This window comes from Bidens hawaiensis, unplaced genomic scaffold (genome assembly GCF_021521415.1).
Source record: "Bidens hawaiensis isolate Kalapana, Puna unplaced genomic scaffold, B.hawaiensis_p1.1 tig00017565_1, whole genome shotgun sequence".
Lineage (NCBI taxonomy): Eukaryota > Viridiplantae > Streptophyta > Magnoliopsida > Asterales > Asteraceae > Bidens > Bidens hawaiensis.
The window spans coordinates 360,295-371,927 of NW_027492654.1; the positions used below are offsets into that span (position 1 = coordinate 360,295).

Genomic DNA, 11,633 nt, shown 5'->3' on the forward strand with positions numbered 1-11,633 from the left:
TTAGATGTGTATATATATATATATTTATATATGTATGTATATATATAGATATGTATAAGATAAAGATGATAATAATAATAACAATAATTATTATTAATAACACAAGTAATAATAGTTATAGAATAAAAGTCTTGGTATTAATTAAAGCGTCTTTGATAAAATAATAATAATAATAATAATAATAATAATAAATAATATTGATAGTAGAAGATGATACCTACTCGATGTTGGTTCGATTTCTAAACAAGTTCACAAAATAACTATATTAATATTATTGCTAGTAATTAATGATAAAATATGTTTTTAATTGGTAATAATAATATGACCTTTATTAGTAATAGTAACTTGAATATTTATAAGAACAACAATAATAATAATAATAATAATAATGAATACATATAATAATAAGATATACAAAATAATACTAATAAAAATCTTTACATAGTAATGTTGGTATTAATAGTAATAGAATTTGGTTAAGTATAAAAATAATAACACCGACACCGATCTAGGATAAGACGCAAACCCGTGATCTCTAGTTCAACAATTTATGTACAAACCAACCGAACCAAAATAACAATTGTTAGTTAAATCCATATGGAAATTTATATCCATTACCCGGTTGTTCGTCTTTGACCCCAAATCAAAACAACACCATATCCATCACCTGTTTCAAAGTATATAACTAAATATATAACCGGTTACTAACAATTCAAATCGGGAAATCGGCATAAGGAAACTAATAATACCAAACCCCAAAATTTATTACCTTTTAGACGACGAGAAAAACATGCGTCGCCGGAGCCAATTCCGGCGGCAACGAAAACGGAGAGAGAAAGAGAGAGAGGGAGATATAGACGGGGAGAGGGTATCGACGCAGAGAGATAGAGAGAGACGGCGGAGAGAGAGAGAGTTAGCTACGGGGCTGCCGGAAAACGAGGAGGTTATGGGTGTGAAGGTTACCGGAGGGGGAATGGGTGGTCTTTGGCATCGCCGGATTCTCGCCGGAAAGATCCGAGGTCACCGGAAAACCGAGAAGAAGAGAAGGAGGTTTGCGGGCTGCCGGAAAAGCCGAGAGATGAGAGATGGGAGAGTGTTGGTGGTGCGGCTGGAGGTGGTGGGTGGTCTTGCCGGAAAACGGGCCGGAGATGGCGTCGGGAGCCCGCCGAAAATCCGGGCTCGCCGGAAAACGGCAGGGGGTGGGTGGTGACGGCTGTGTTGTTGTGTGAGTGTGTGTTGTAGGTGGTGGCCGGAATGGTGGTGCTCGCCTTGGGTCTACGTATTAAAAGTTTACAAAAACGAATATAATTCGAGATCTGAAATTTGACGAATGTCACAGTTCCGTTCAAAAATCATTTTTTTTGTTCATCTCTACCTTAAACCAATTACTAGAAAATGAATTAACAGAGTGGCTCTTATAACCACACTAACAAGAAGCTCAACCTTAAGGTGAAGCTAGAGACTTAACTTAAAGATAGCAAAAAACATTCCAAACAGGGACATCTAAAATTGATGCAACATGTCTTTCCTTAACAAAAGTAAAACCGAGTCTTACATAAGAAACAAGAAAAAGTTTAACATAGTCCCAAAATCAAATAGACCCTCTTGTGAAAACAAACCCGACAAAGGAATTACTGTTGGATCTCAACCTTCTTCTTTTGCCACAGCCTATCAAGTGCACTGTCAGCATCTCCCTGCAAATATAATATTATTAGTCATATATCAGTTTTAATCCATATGGTTTTATGATTATCAATGTAATAAACTAACAATACATTCTTTCAATATAATTAAAGATATTTGTAAATACAAAAAATATTACCTGGGCTCTCACGAAACCGCAAAGGGCAAAGGTGGAAAAACCACCGGTGTATCGACCGGATTCGTCCAAATGACCAACGTTAATTTGGACTGAAGCGTGATCCTTAGAAGTGATCAGCCTGTTAGTGGCAGAGCTGCAGAAAGATACAAGTCTAGTGAGCAATCACATTCATGATTTATTATGCAAATTAAAATATATGAATGCTAAATAAAATAACATACCACTTCCTGGGGATATAAAGATCCATGTTTTGTCCCTCTTCGTTCTGCATGTTTGCAAGATCTTTGAACGCCGGCTAAATCTAAAGACAAAAAACAAGTTAAATAAGAACAAAACATAATACAATAATCAATCAAACAAAAAAAAACAGCATTTCTATGCATCCTCAACTTTTGTTATCAAATGCTTAAGTTCTTTTTTATCAAATTTTCTTTCAAGAGCTGAGTTTTATTATTAAATTACATATAAAAATCATTTTGAAGTCTGTTCACAATAGAATATTCAGAAATAATAGCCAAAAGTAATTTAAAATACTAATGATAAAGAGACTACAATTAAACAAGCCGAACTGCTCACAAGGCACAGGCTACTCAAGCTCGAGCCAAGTTTAAGCTTGTTTAAAGTTTTCTTTCTCAAATATATAAAAACACTAAAAATGTATACAAAATCTTTAATATTTAACACATAATAAACGAACAATGAACACTAATCAGTAATCACAGTATCTACATCATAGTTTAATTTTTTTTTAAACAATTGCATTACAGATTACAAAACATAGATCGAAGTTTCTATATTTAACTCAACGATTTCAAATTAAAAACGAAAGCAGGTCAATTGACGAATAAATCGACTGTATGACTCTAATTGATACGATGACGGTACTAATTCAATTTCGACAACGGCAGTTTAAGCAGATAATTAATTGAAGTAATTAAGAAACAGTAGTACAGTTGTATAATTCATACGAGATCGATTAACGAAGTGAATGCAGACCTGAGATGACGATGGTTTACTCCGGCTGCTGCGTTGAGATGAGGCTGCGAGGATATCAAAACCCTAATTTCTTTGCTTTATATAGCTGTATGTTACCTAGGGATAATATTATCATACCCTTGATCGGTTTGGCCCCTTCATTATCCTTTTATTGGCAATGTAGCCCCCTCTAGTTAAATCTTTTTAATTAAAGGTTTAATAATGATTTTTATTGACATTGTATAATCATAATTACGAGTGTAATCGATCGCGCGGAACTTGACGGCATGCAATTGTAATTTTTTTTATTCTATGGGTGAACTTGGTGTTCGCTAGTATCTTGCTAGTGCTTTGAATAAAGTTTTGTTGGTAGTTCAAAAAAAGTGAATAGGACAGGTTTCGACGTAAATTTAGTTTTATAACCAGTTGTAAGTCATGTCTCGTTATACGACTATTCATGGACCCATGCTCGCAGCACAGGGTTTGGGTATGCCCTTAGTTTGTTAAAAAAAATATTCACATGAATTTCTAAACGTATTTCTTACTATTTAAATTTTTTGATAATTTATTACCCAAGAAATTAAAACTAAAAGTTCTTGAGTTAGTTGATTCTTCTATTACCCATAAGCAAACAAAAATAGAATAAAATATTTATGATATAGTTGGGGTAAAAGGTATGCATGTATTGTGTTATCGGGTAAAGCATCACGTAATACAATAGGCGTAAAAAAATTAATATCTTGCCCATTCATATAGTCGAACACTCGTTCGTATCATTTTGATATTTTAGAGTTTCTGATTTATCTGTCTGATTCGAGTTCGTTTATAATCATTGTTATATAAACTTGGTAGACTTGAATTTTAAAGGGCCTCAAGCAATTATGTTCGAGCCACTCAGCCACCTTATAATCATAACTAGGTTTTTACCTACACTTTGCCACACACACGTGAGCTTAGTGTTTGGTATTCTGATTGCATATGATAGTGCTGATTTCTCATAATGTATATGAAGAAACGTGGATCTACTCACTGGTAGCAGATCTACTTTCCTCGGGTTTTGATTGTACTATTTCACCGATGGTTCTTCTGGATCCGTGTTCTTCCACCTACAAAATGAACAACGCCGTTAACTTACCCCTCAGAAAGGGACAGAGGGGTCCTCTTTGGGGTAACCCTCCGGCGTGAGAATAAGTATATGGTGGAGAAGATAATAATGTGTGAGTAAGGGAATCTCAAGAGTATTGCTTAATAGCTGAATACTGTATGATTGTGTGACTGTGTGTTTGTATGTAACTGACTGTGAGTGAATGTAATTCAATATGATTGAATGTGATATCACTGCCTGTAACTGTCAATGATTGAGTATGAATGTCCCCATCAAAGTGGAGTTGATGCTGTATTTATAGTGCTAGGGTTTCCACTGGTTGGGCTCAACCTCGTTGGCCTCCTCCAATCGCACTGCGCCACGTGTCCTCTGGGACACCTGGCGCTTTCTCGTTGGTTGTAATCACGTGGTAACACATGTGTCATGCTGAGTTGTCGACCTTTCATTTGGCAGCTGTCAACATCAGCAAATTCTTACTCCTTAAAAAGATGCCTTCTGGAAGGTTGTCTGACGTGCACAATCAAGGTTGCCCTAATCCTGATTTGGATGAGGACGAGGTCGATTATGTGCATGTGTGATATGCGCCAATCCTGAGGATGCGCGAGGTCTTCTCTTTATTCTCACGCGCAGATATTTCATGCGCAGATGTGATATGCACGAGCATGTGATATGCGCCGCGCGCGGACGCGCCGCGCGCATATGTGATGCGCGAGCATATGTGTGCCTGGGCAGATGTGGTATGCACGAGCATGTGATATGCGCCGCGCGCTGACGCGCCGCGCGCATATGTGATGCGCGAGCATATGTGTGCCTAGGCAGATGTGGTATGCACGAGCATGTGATATGCGCCGCGCGCTGATGCGCCGCGCGCATATGTGATGCGCGAGCATATGTGTGCCTGGGCATATGATGCCTGAGCATGTTTTGTATGCGCCATGCGCATAGGTTTTGGCTTTGTGCCTTCATAATGTCTTTATCTTGTGGGTTGACCCGCCTTGCTCGGTGTTGAGGCGGGTACATACCTCTTCAAGCCCCCCCAGTCTAATGTGTATCTTATCTCGCGCTAGCGCGGTAAGATAGATATTAGACTTACTGATTTGGTCTTTTTAATGTGGTGTTGTCGTTTTCTTGGTTGTTTCCATCGTTGCGCGAAGTTCTATCCATTTGGTTGAAACGAAGGGTCCAAACACGTGGTTGGTTGGTGGTGACGTGCGCCGTAAACGTGTCAGACGTTTCGTGTGCTCGAGGTGCTACAGTTGCCTTTCATGTCCCCTCGCACAGCTGTCTGGAACACGTGTCGCGCTCGCATTGGTTTGCACCTGCGAGTGGGGGCGCGTCTCTGCTCCGTGGCAGGTCGGTTACATTTTTATGTCCCCTCAACAGTGTTAGGGACACGTGCCGCGCCCTCGTTGGCTTGCACCTGCGAGTGGGGGCGCGTGAAATCCGATCAGTTGCCACATTTCTCTCTCCTGGGCCTATAAAAGCAGGCCCTTAGGAAAATTTTTTATCTTCATCTTCATTGTTGCTAATTTTTGAATTTCTGCCTTTCATATTCTGATTTGAGTGTATTCATCGTTTCGAATCTTCGATTATCTGCTGCTGCAGTTGTATGTCTGATAGTTCAGACTCCTCTAACCCCTCAATCACCTCTATTGCTTCTCGAAGACGCCGTGTGAAATCTGTGGTGATGTCGACATTGAAGCAAAAGGGCAAGGGGAAGAGGGTTGTTGAGACCACATCGGAGGAAGTAGGGAGGACCAAGGCCACGAAAAGGTGGAATGAAATCCCCTGCAAATTGAGGCAGGTCGATCTCGACAGCCTCATCTCGTCACAGGGTTTCCCCCCTGTGTTTGGCTGCATGTTGCCTATGGCCGGGCAAACGGCGGCGGACCCGCCTCCCGGCTATATTTCACTGTACACCCATTTTTTCACCCACTGCAACCTTCGTCTTCCGATGACAAGGTTTGTAGGCGCGGTGTTACGGTTTTTCGGGATTCATATATCCCAAGTCCATCCGTTTGGACTTGTGCGCATGACTCATTTCGAGTTCATGTGCAAATCACAGCGCGAGGAGCCCACCCCTCGGCGCTTTCAATTTTTTTACAAGCCCAAAGTCCAAGATTCTTGGATCTCCTTTATTCCTCGCAGTCAGAAGGTTAAGTGCAGCACCGTGTCATTCAAGAGCCTTCATGACTGGTCTGAGAGGTTCTTCTACATCAGGGCTGGTGTAATCCCCATCCGCATGACGATGCGCGCGATCGATTCTGCGCCCGCGGATGCGGATGTTATTAAGAACCCAACCGGCGCCTGGGTTAAGAAACTGACCGCCGAACCATCCCCCGCCAAGAAAATTCGCGAGGAGGCGCTGGTGGGGGTCGGCATGAGTAAGCTGTGGGCCGACAGCGCGCTTGAGCCCGTTATCCAAGTCGACGGGTTGTGTAAGTTTATTTCATTGCTTTATTTCTTTTTCTGCGCGAACATAAATCTTTTTGCTGATATCACTTGACTTGTTATTGCGCAGTCACCAAGGATTATATCCACGCCGCTTATGATGATCAAGTGGAGGGTGGCTCCGTCGCGCTTGGCGCTGGAGAGGTTGGTTTCCCAGATCGCTTCGATGACATGTTCATCCCAGTGGATCTGGAATTTGACTTTGATAGTGACGCGCCTGGTAAGCCTTTGCACTTATGCTTATTCCTTTAGAATACCAAAGTTTATTAACAGTTCTGTTGCTTGTATTTGCAGATGCGCTCGAAAACTACGAGCTGGAGCTCGCGGAAGAGGAGGAGGAGGAAGAGGAGGCGCCCCTACTAAAGCGCAAAGCTAAGGGGAAATCTGGCGCAGGGGGCAGTAAGAAACAGAAGAAAGATGACACCCCTGTCGCTCATCCCCATGCTCAAACGAAGGGACCTAAGGAAACCCAGGTGTTTACCACCAAGGTTTCTTTAGCTTCCCTGCCTGTGAAAGTGGGCAGACCTCCTGTCCACTTGAGGTATGGTGGCGTCACCTCCTCCGTTCGCGCGGCTGAAGAGAGAAGCAGTGCCGCGCCTGCGACAGGTATACTTTGCTTATCTTCATCTGATTGAATTATTATTAAACCTTTGCTCATTTGAATGTTTGCAGGACCGGCGACGGTCGCAGATCAGCCGCAGGCGCCACAAGGTGCTGAGGCTGCGCCGGGGGCTGCTTCGAAGTCCCCTGTTCTACCCTCTGAAAAGGGTAGAATGAACTTTATGGCGATGTTCGCCGCGAGAACAGAATTGCGCCAAGGTATGTTTTGCACATTTGTCTTCTGAATTTTTTCTTTTGGATCCAGTCATAAACCAATTTTCCTTGTTGATTTGTTCATAGGAGTTGTAGCTGGCGTACAAGTTGCTGGTGACACTCCTGGCGCCGTTGCCGGCGCCGCTGGTTCTGCTCCTGCTCCTGCTAGTGCTGAGTCTCCCCTTATTGGGATTACAAAGGAGCAGGAAGCCGTATTGCGCGCCGAAATGGCTACGCCGAGACCTCCTTCGCCTCCTCCTACACGCAGCCCTCCCCGCGAAACTGGTTTGGAGCCCTCCAGGTCGCAGGAGAAGAGGCCTATTGAAGAAGATGAGGAGGATGAGGGGGCTCAAGCTGAGGACTCCTTGGGAGACCGCGCCAGCCCTGCGATGCCACAAGACTTCGCAGCGCAGACTTCAGGTGGGGCGGGCGCTGACTTTTCTGCTTCATCCCCGCAGGTATGTTTTAATTTGTTGCTCCGCTGCGCATACCTCCATATAAGTATGTTTTATGACTTAGAATATTTCTTGTGTTTTGCAGGGAGGTGACCACGTTTACCGCCCGAGATGGAATATTAATGAAGACAGTTCCTTCCAATCCATGGGCGTATGCGAGGACTTCTGGGCTCATGCCGTGCCTCCTACTGAAAGGAGGTATCAGGAGGAGCGCACCCGCGCGGACTTGCTGAATGACCATATTTTCGCTGGGTCGGCTTTCTTTGCTGCCTCCCAGGAGCTTCGTCGTGATTATATTAAAGTACGCGATGCTCTTGTGGAAGCCCAGCGAGAGGCTAAGGTGGCCGCCTGGAACCTTTCTGATGCTCGCGCACGAGCTGAGAAACTCCAGGCGGAGCTCAGCGAAAACCGAGCAAGTGCCAACACCGCCTTTATTAAGCGCGGGCATGAGCTCCAAGCTGCGCGGGAGAAGCAGCAGGTGGCGAAGGCCGAAGTTGCCAAGTACGCGCGGAGAGTGCGTGTCTTGGAACAGCAGGCGGAGGCGCGTGACCAAGCTATCGTCCAGAGTATCACTGAGAAATCATCACTGGAGAGCGAGGTTGCGCGCCTGAAGAAGGAGTTGGCGGCCGCGCAGGCCGATAGAGATGAGGCCTTGGCGACGGCAGCGTCCAGCCAGGAAGCACTTGATGCTGCGCAGGCGGAGAAAGAAAAAATTTTGGCGGCAGCAGCGTCTGATAAAGAGGAGCTAAAAAAGACCAAGGAAACTGTTGAGTTATTAAACTCCCAGGTTCCTGCCCTCGAGACGTCTGTTGCTGGCCTCGCGCAGGATCGCCAATGGCTGGTGTCACAGGGCATGACTCGTTGCGCTTTGGCGATGAAATATTCCGCCGAGTTTCAGGCCCTTGTGATGGACTGCAATGCTGCCGCGCGCTTGGTGGGTCGAGCTGAAGGGTTTACGGATGGGTATGAATATGGCATGTTGAAGAAGAACCCATCCGAGTACCCTTACAAGAGCGACGCGGCCTGCGCGGACATGGCCGCGGTGGGGGAGAAGTATATGAATACTCCCATCCCCATCCTTATGAAGGTACCTCGACCTTAATGAGTTTTTCTTGATTAATTTTCCAAGTGTTTTGTACTCAATACTTTTCTAATGATTTGCAGATAGCTGCGCTTGCTGACCAGCCCGACCTCGGCGCGCTAAAGAAGTTGCTCGATGAATGCGAGAGGGCTGGTGGCGATGATGGTGGCGCGGGGGATGTTGCCCCTGCCAGCGGCGAAAGAATCTGCTCCTGGCACCGTCGTGATAGAAGACTCCATTGAGGAGGAAGAACTTGACTATGGTCAGTTCGGAGATGAGGAGCGGGCCGCGCCAGATGCTGAGGGAGATGATGAGGGTGATGAAGCGGCTGACGTCGACGTGTAGACTTGAGAAGCCCTTCATCAAATTTTATATATTTTTTTTTATACTTGTAATTTGTAACTCATCATACTTGTAAATTTCAATTGTATGGAATGAAACTTGTTTTCTCTTTTTCACATCTTGCGCATTTCCATTCATCTCTTCATGTTTGCTTGTATAGATATAAGATATGCTTGCACGTTAAAATAAGAACAAGGTTGTAAGGAAATTATTCACTTAACCATAGTCCTATTTTGTAAGTGGTTTCGCAGTATCTTGTTTATGCTGACATGCGCGATATCTTTTCTCAATTCCTTTTTTGCGCGTCGTTGTCGCGCGGTTTTTATATGGAAGTATGAGTTTTAGCCATTACATGTCAGCATGTGTTACTCAGATATCCACTATGATTCCGCGCGCGACCTCGACCTGAGACCTTAACAACTATGATATGGCATGTACTTTGCCTTAGTTGTGTTTAAGGATTTTTATGATCAGGCTGCGCGGGATGTAAGATGGATGTTTGTGAGTGTTTTGAGCTAAGGCTCTTTGTTTTGGGCTAAGGCCCTGACGTTTTTAGAGTTAAGACTCATTAACGTGTTTGAGCTAAGGCTCGTAGGTTTGGGCTAAGGCCCTGACGTTTTAGAGTTAAGACTCGTTAACGCGTTTGAGCTAAGGCTCGCGCATGTATGTTTTACTTCGTTTTATTTTGTTTTGAAGTCAATATAGTGTTGTCATATTGCTCCAAATTAATAAAGGAAGTGTGAAACATGTATGCAAAGGTAATAGAACAAATATTGAAAGATAGCGCGAATCATCATTCATGATGGCTTAAAAGCCTTGATTACATATTTGAACTTTTACATGAAGCATTTTCTAAGCTGTGCCGCGTTCCACGCGCGCGGTATCTTTTTTCCATTCAAATCTTTTAAAGTGTACGCGCCTTTCCCCAAATCTTCTGAAATTTGATAAGGTCCCTCCCAATTGGGGGACATTTTTCCTGGGGGTATCGCGCGGCTAGCTTCATTGTTTCGAAGGACAAAATCATTTTTCTTGAAGTGGCATTCTTTAACGCGCTGATTATAATATTTTTCCAGCTTTTTCTTGTATTTGGCTTCATTGATGATAGCCGCTTCTCTGCGTCCTTCAAGCAAGTTGAGGTCCAATCTTCTTTCGCGCTCGTTGTCGGTCTTGCTCATCATGAGTACCCTATGGGATGGGCATCCAATTTCTGCTGGGATCATAGCCTCTGTCCCATAGGTTAGGCTGAACGGGGATTCGCCATTGCTAGTTTTGCTTAATGTCCTGTGCGCCCACAGGACATTAGGTAACTCTTCGACCCAAGAATGGGATTCTCCCTCCAACCTTTTCTTCAGCCCATTTAACAAACTTTGATTCGCGCGCTCCACTTGGCCATTCCCTTGAGGGTGGTAGACCGAAGTGAAGATTTGGTTGATGTGCAATTCTTTGAGCCAGCTGGATATCTTCCTGTCAGTGAATTGTTTGCCATTGTACTGACAATTTCCATAGGAAGGCCAAAAGGGCAAATGATGTGGCTCCAGATAAATTGCTTCATCGCCTCAGCTGTGATTTTTGCTAGTGGCTTGGCCTCAACCCATTTTGTGAAATAGTCTATCGCCACTACCAAAAATTTCACTCGCCCTTGCGCTTGCGGCAGGGGCCCCACAATATCAATGGCCCATTTGTGGAAAGGCCATGCAGAGGTCACCGGAATCAAGTTGTTCTTTGGCCGCATGGTGTTTGGCGCGTAGCTCTGACATGCCTTGCATTTTTGGATTTCTTTTAGCGCATCCAAGTACATGCCTGGCCAATAGTAGCCTGAGCTCATTGCCTTGGCAACCACCATGCGCGGGCCAGCGTGTATTCCGCAGATTCCTTCGTGAATCTCCCTAATCACATAGCTTGCTTCTTCAGCATCCAGGCATTTCATGAGCGGTCCAAGGTAAGAGCGTCGATATAATGTACCATCAAGTAGTTCATAGTTCTGCGCCTTGTGTCTTATCATTCTCGCCTGTGCGCGATCGTCCGGCAACTTCCCCTCCTTCAGGAATTCCATTATTGGAGTTATCCAGGATGAAGGGGTTGTATGAATTACAAGGACAGATTGCGTTTGCACTGACGGGTTGCTCATCACTTCCACCCTGACATCTTTGCCAAAGTGATCAAAATTAGTTGAAGCCATCTTACTCAACGCGTCAGCAGACTTATTTTCGCTGCGCGAGATGTGTATGATTCTGAAGAAGTCAAACTGCTCAACGAGCTTTTTTGCCTGCTCTAGATATAGAGGCATTGTGTTCTCCTTGGCGTCATAAAGGCCATTGACCTGAGCAGCTACCAAGTAAGAATCAACATGGGCCTCTAGCCTTTTAACTCCAAACTTGCGCGCAATGCGTAGACCAGCCAGCAGGGCTTCATACTCAGCCTCATTGTTGGTACTCTTGAAGTCCAATCTAATAGCATAAGTATATTCATGATTATCAGGGTCCACCAGTTTGAGGCCTGCGCCGGACCCTTCGCTGTTGGAGGCTCCATCAGTGAATAGCCTCCAAACATCTTCTTCATCATTTTCTCGCGGAGGGTCTACCTCGCGCT

General features: G+C 44.2%; 1 protein-coding gene across 2 annotated transcripts; it reads right to left on the bottom strand.

The window, feature by feature from the left end:
* Positions 1–1,494: 1,494 nt before the first annotated feature.
* LOC143554190 (small ribosomal subunit protein eS21y-like) lies at positions 1,495–2,921 on the bottom strand. Of its 2 annotated transcripts, none has more exons than XM_077044018.1 (4): positions 2,819–2,921; positions 2,044–2,123; positions 1,823–1,955; positions 1,495–1,694 (listed from the first exon to the last, which is right to left on the bottom strand). In XM_077044018.1, the coding sequence occupies exons 2-4, from the start codon at positions 2,091–2,093 to the stop codon at positions 1,632–1,634; spliced, it is 246 nt and encodes an 81-aa protein (XP_076900133.1). In that variant the 5' UTR covers positions 2,094–2,123; positions 2,819–2,921; the 3' UTR covers positions 1,495–1,631. The 2 variants fall into 2 exon arrangements, with proteins under 2 accessions (XP_076900133.1, XP_076900134.1); XM_077044019.1 differs by having other exon boundaries at positions 2,791–2,892.
* Positions 2,922–11,633: the final 8,712 nt, after the last annotated feature.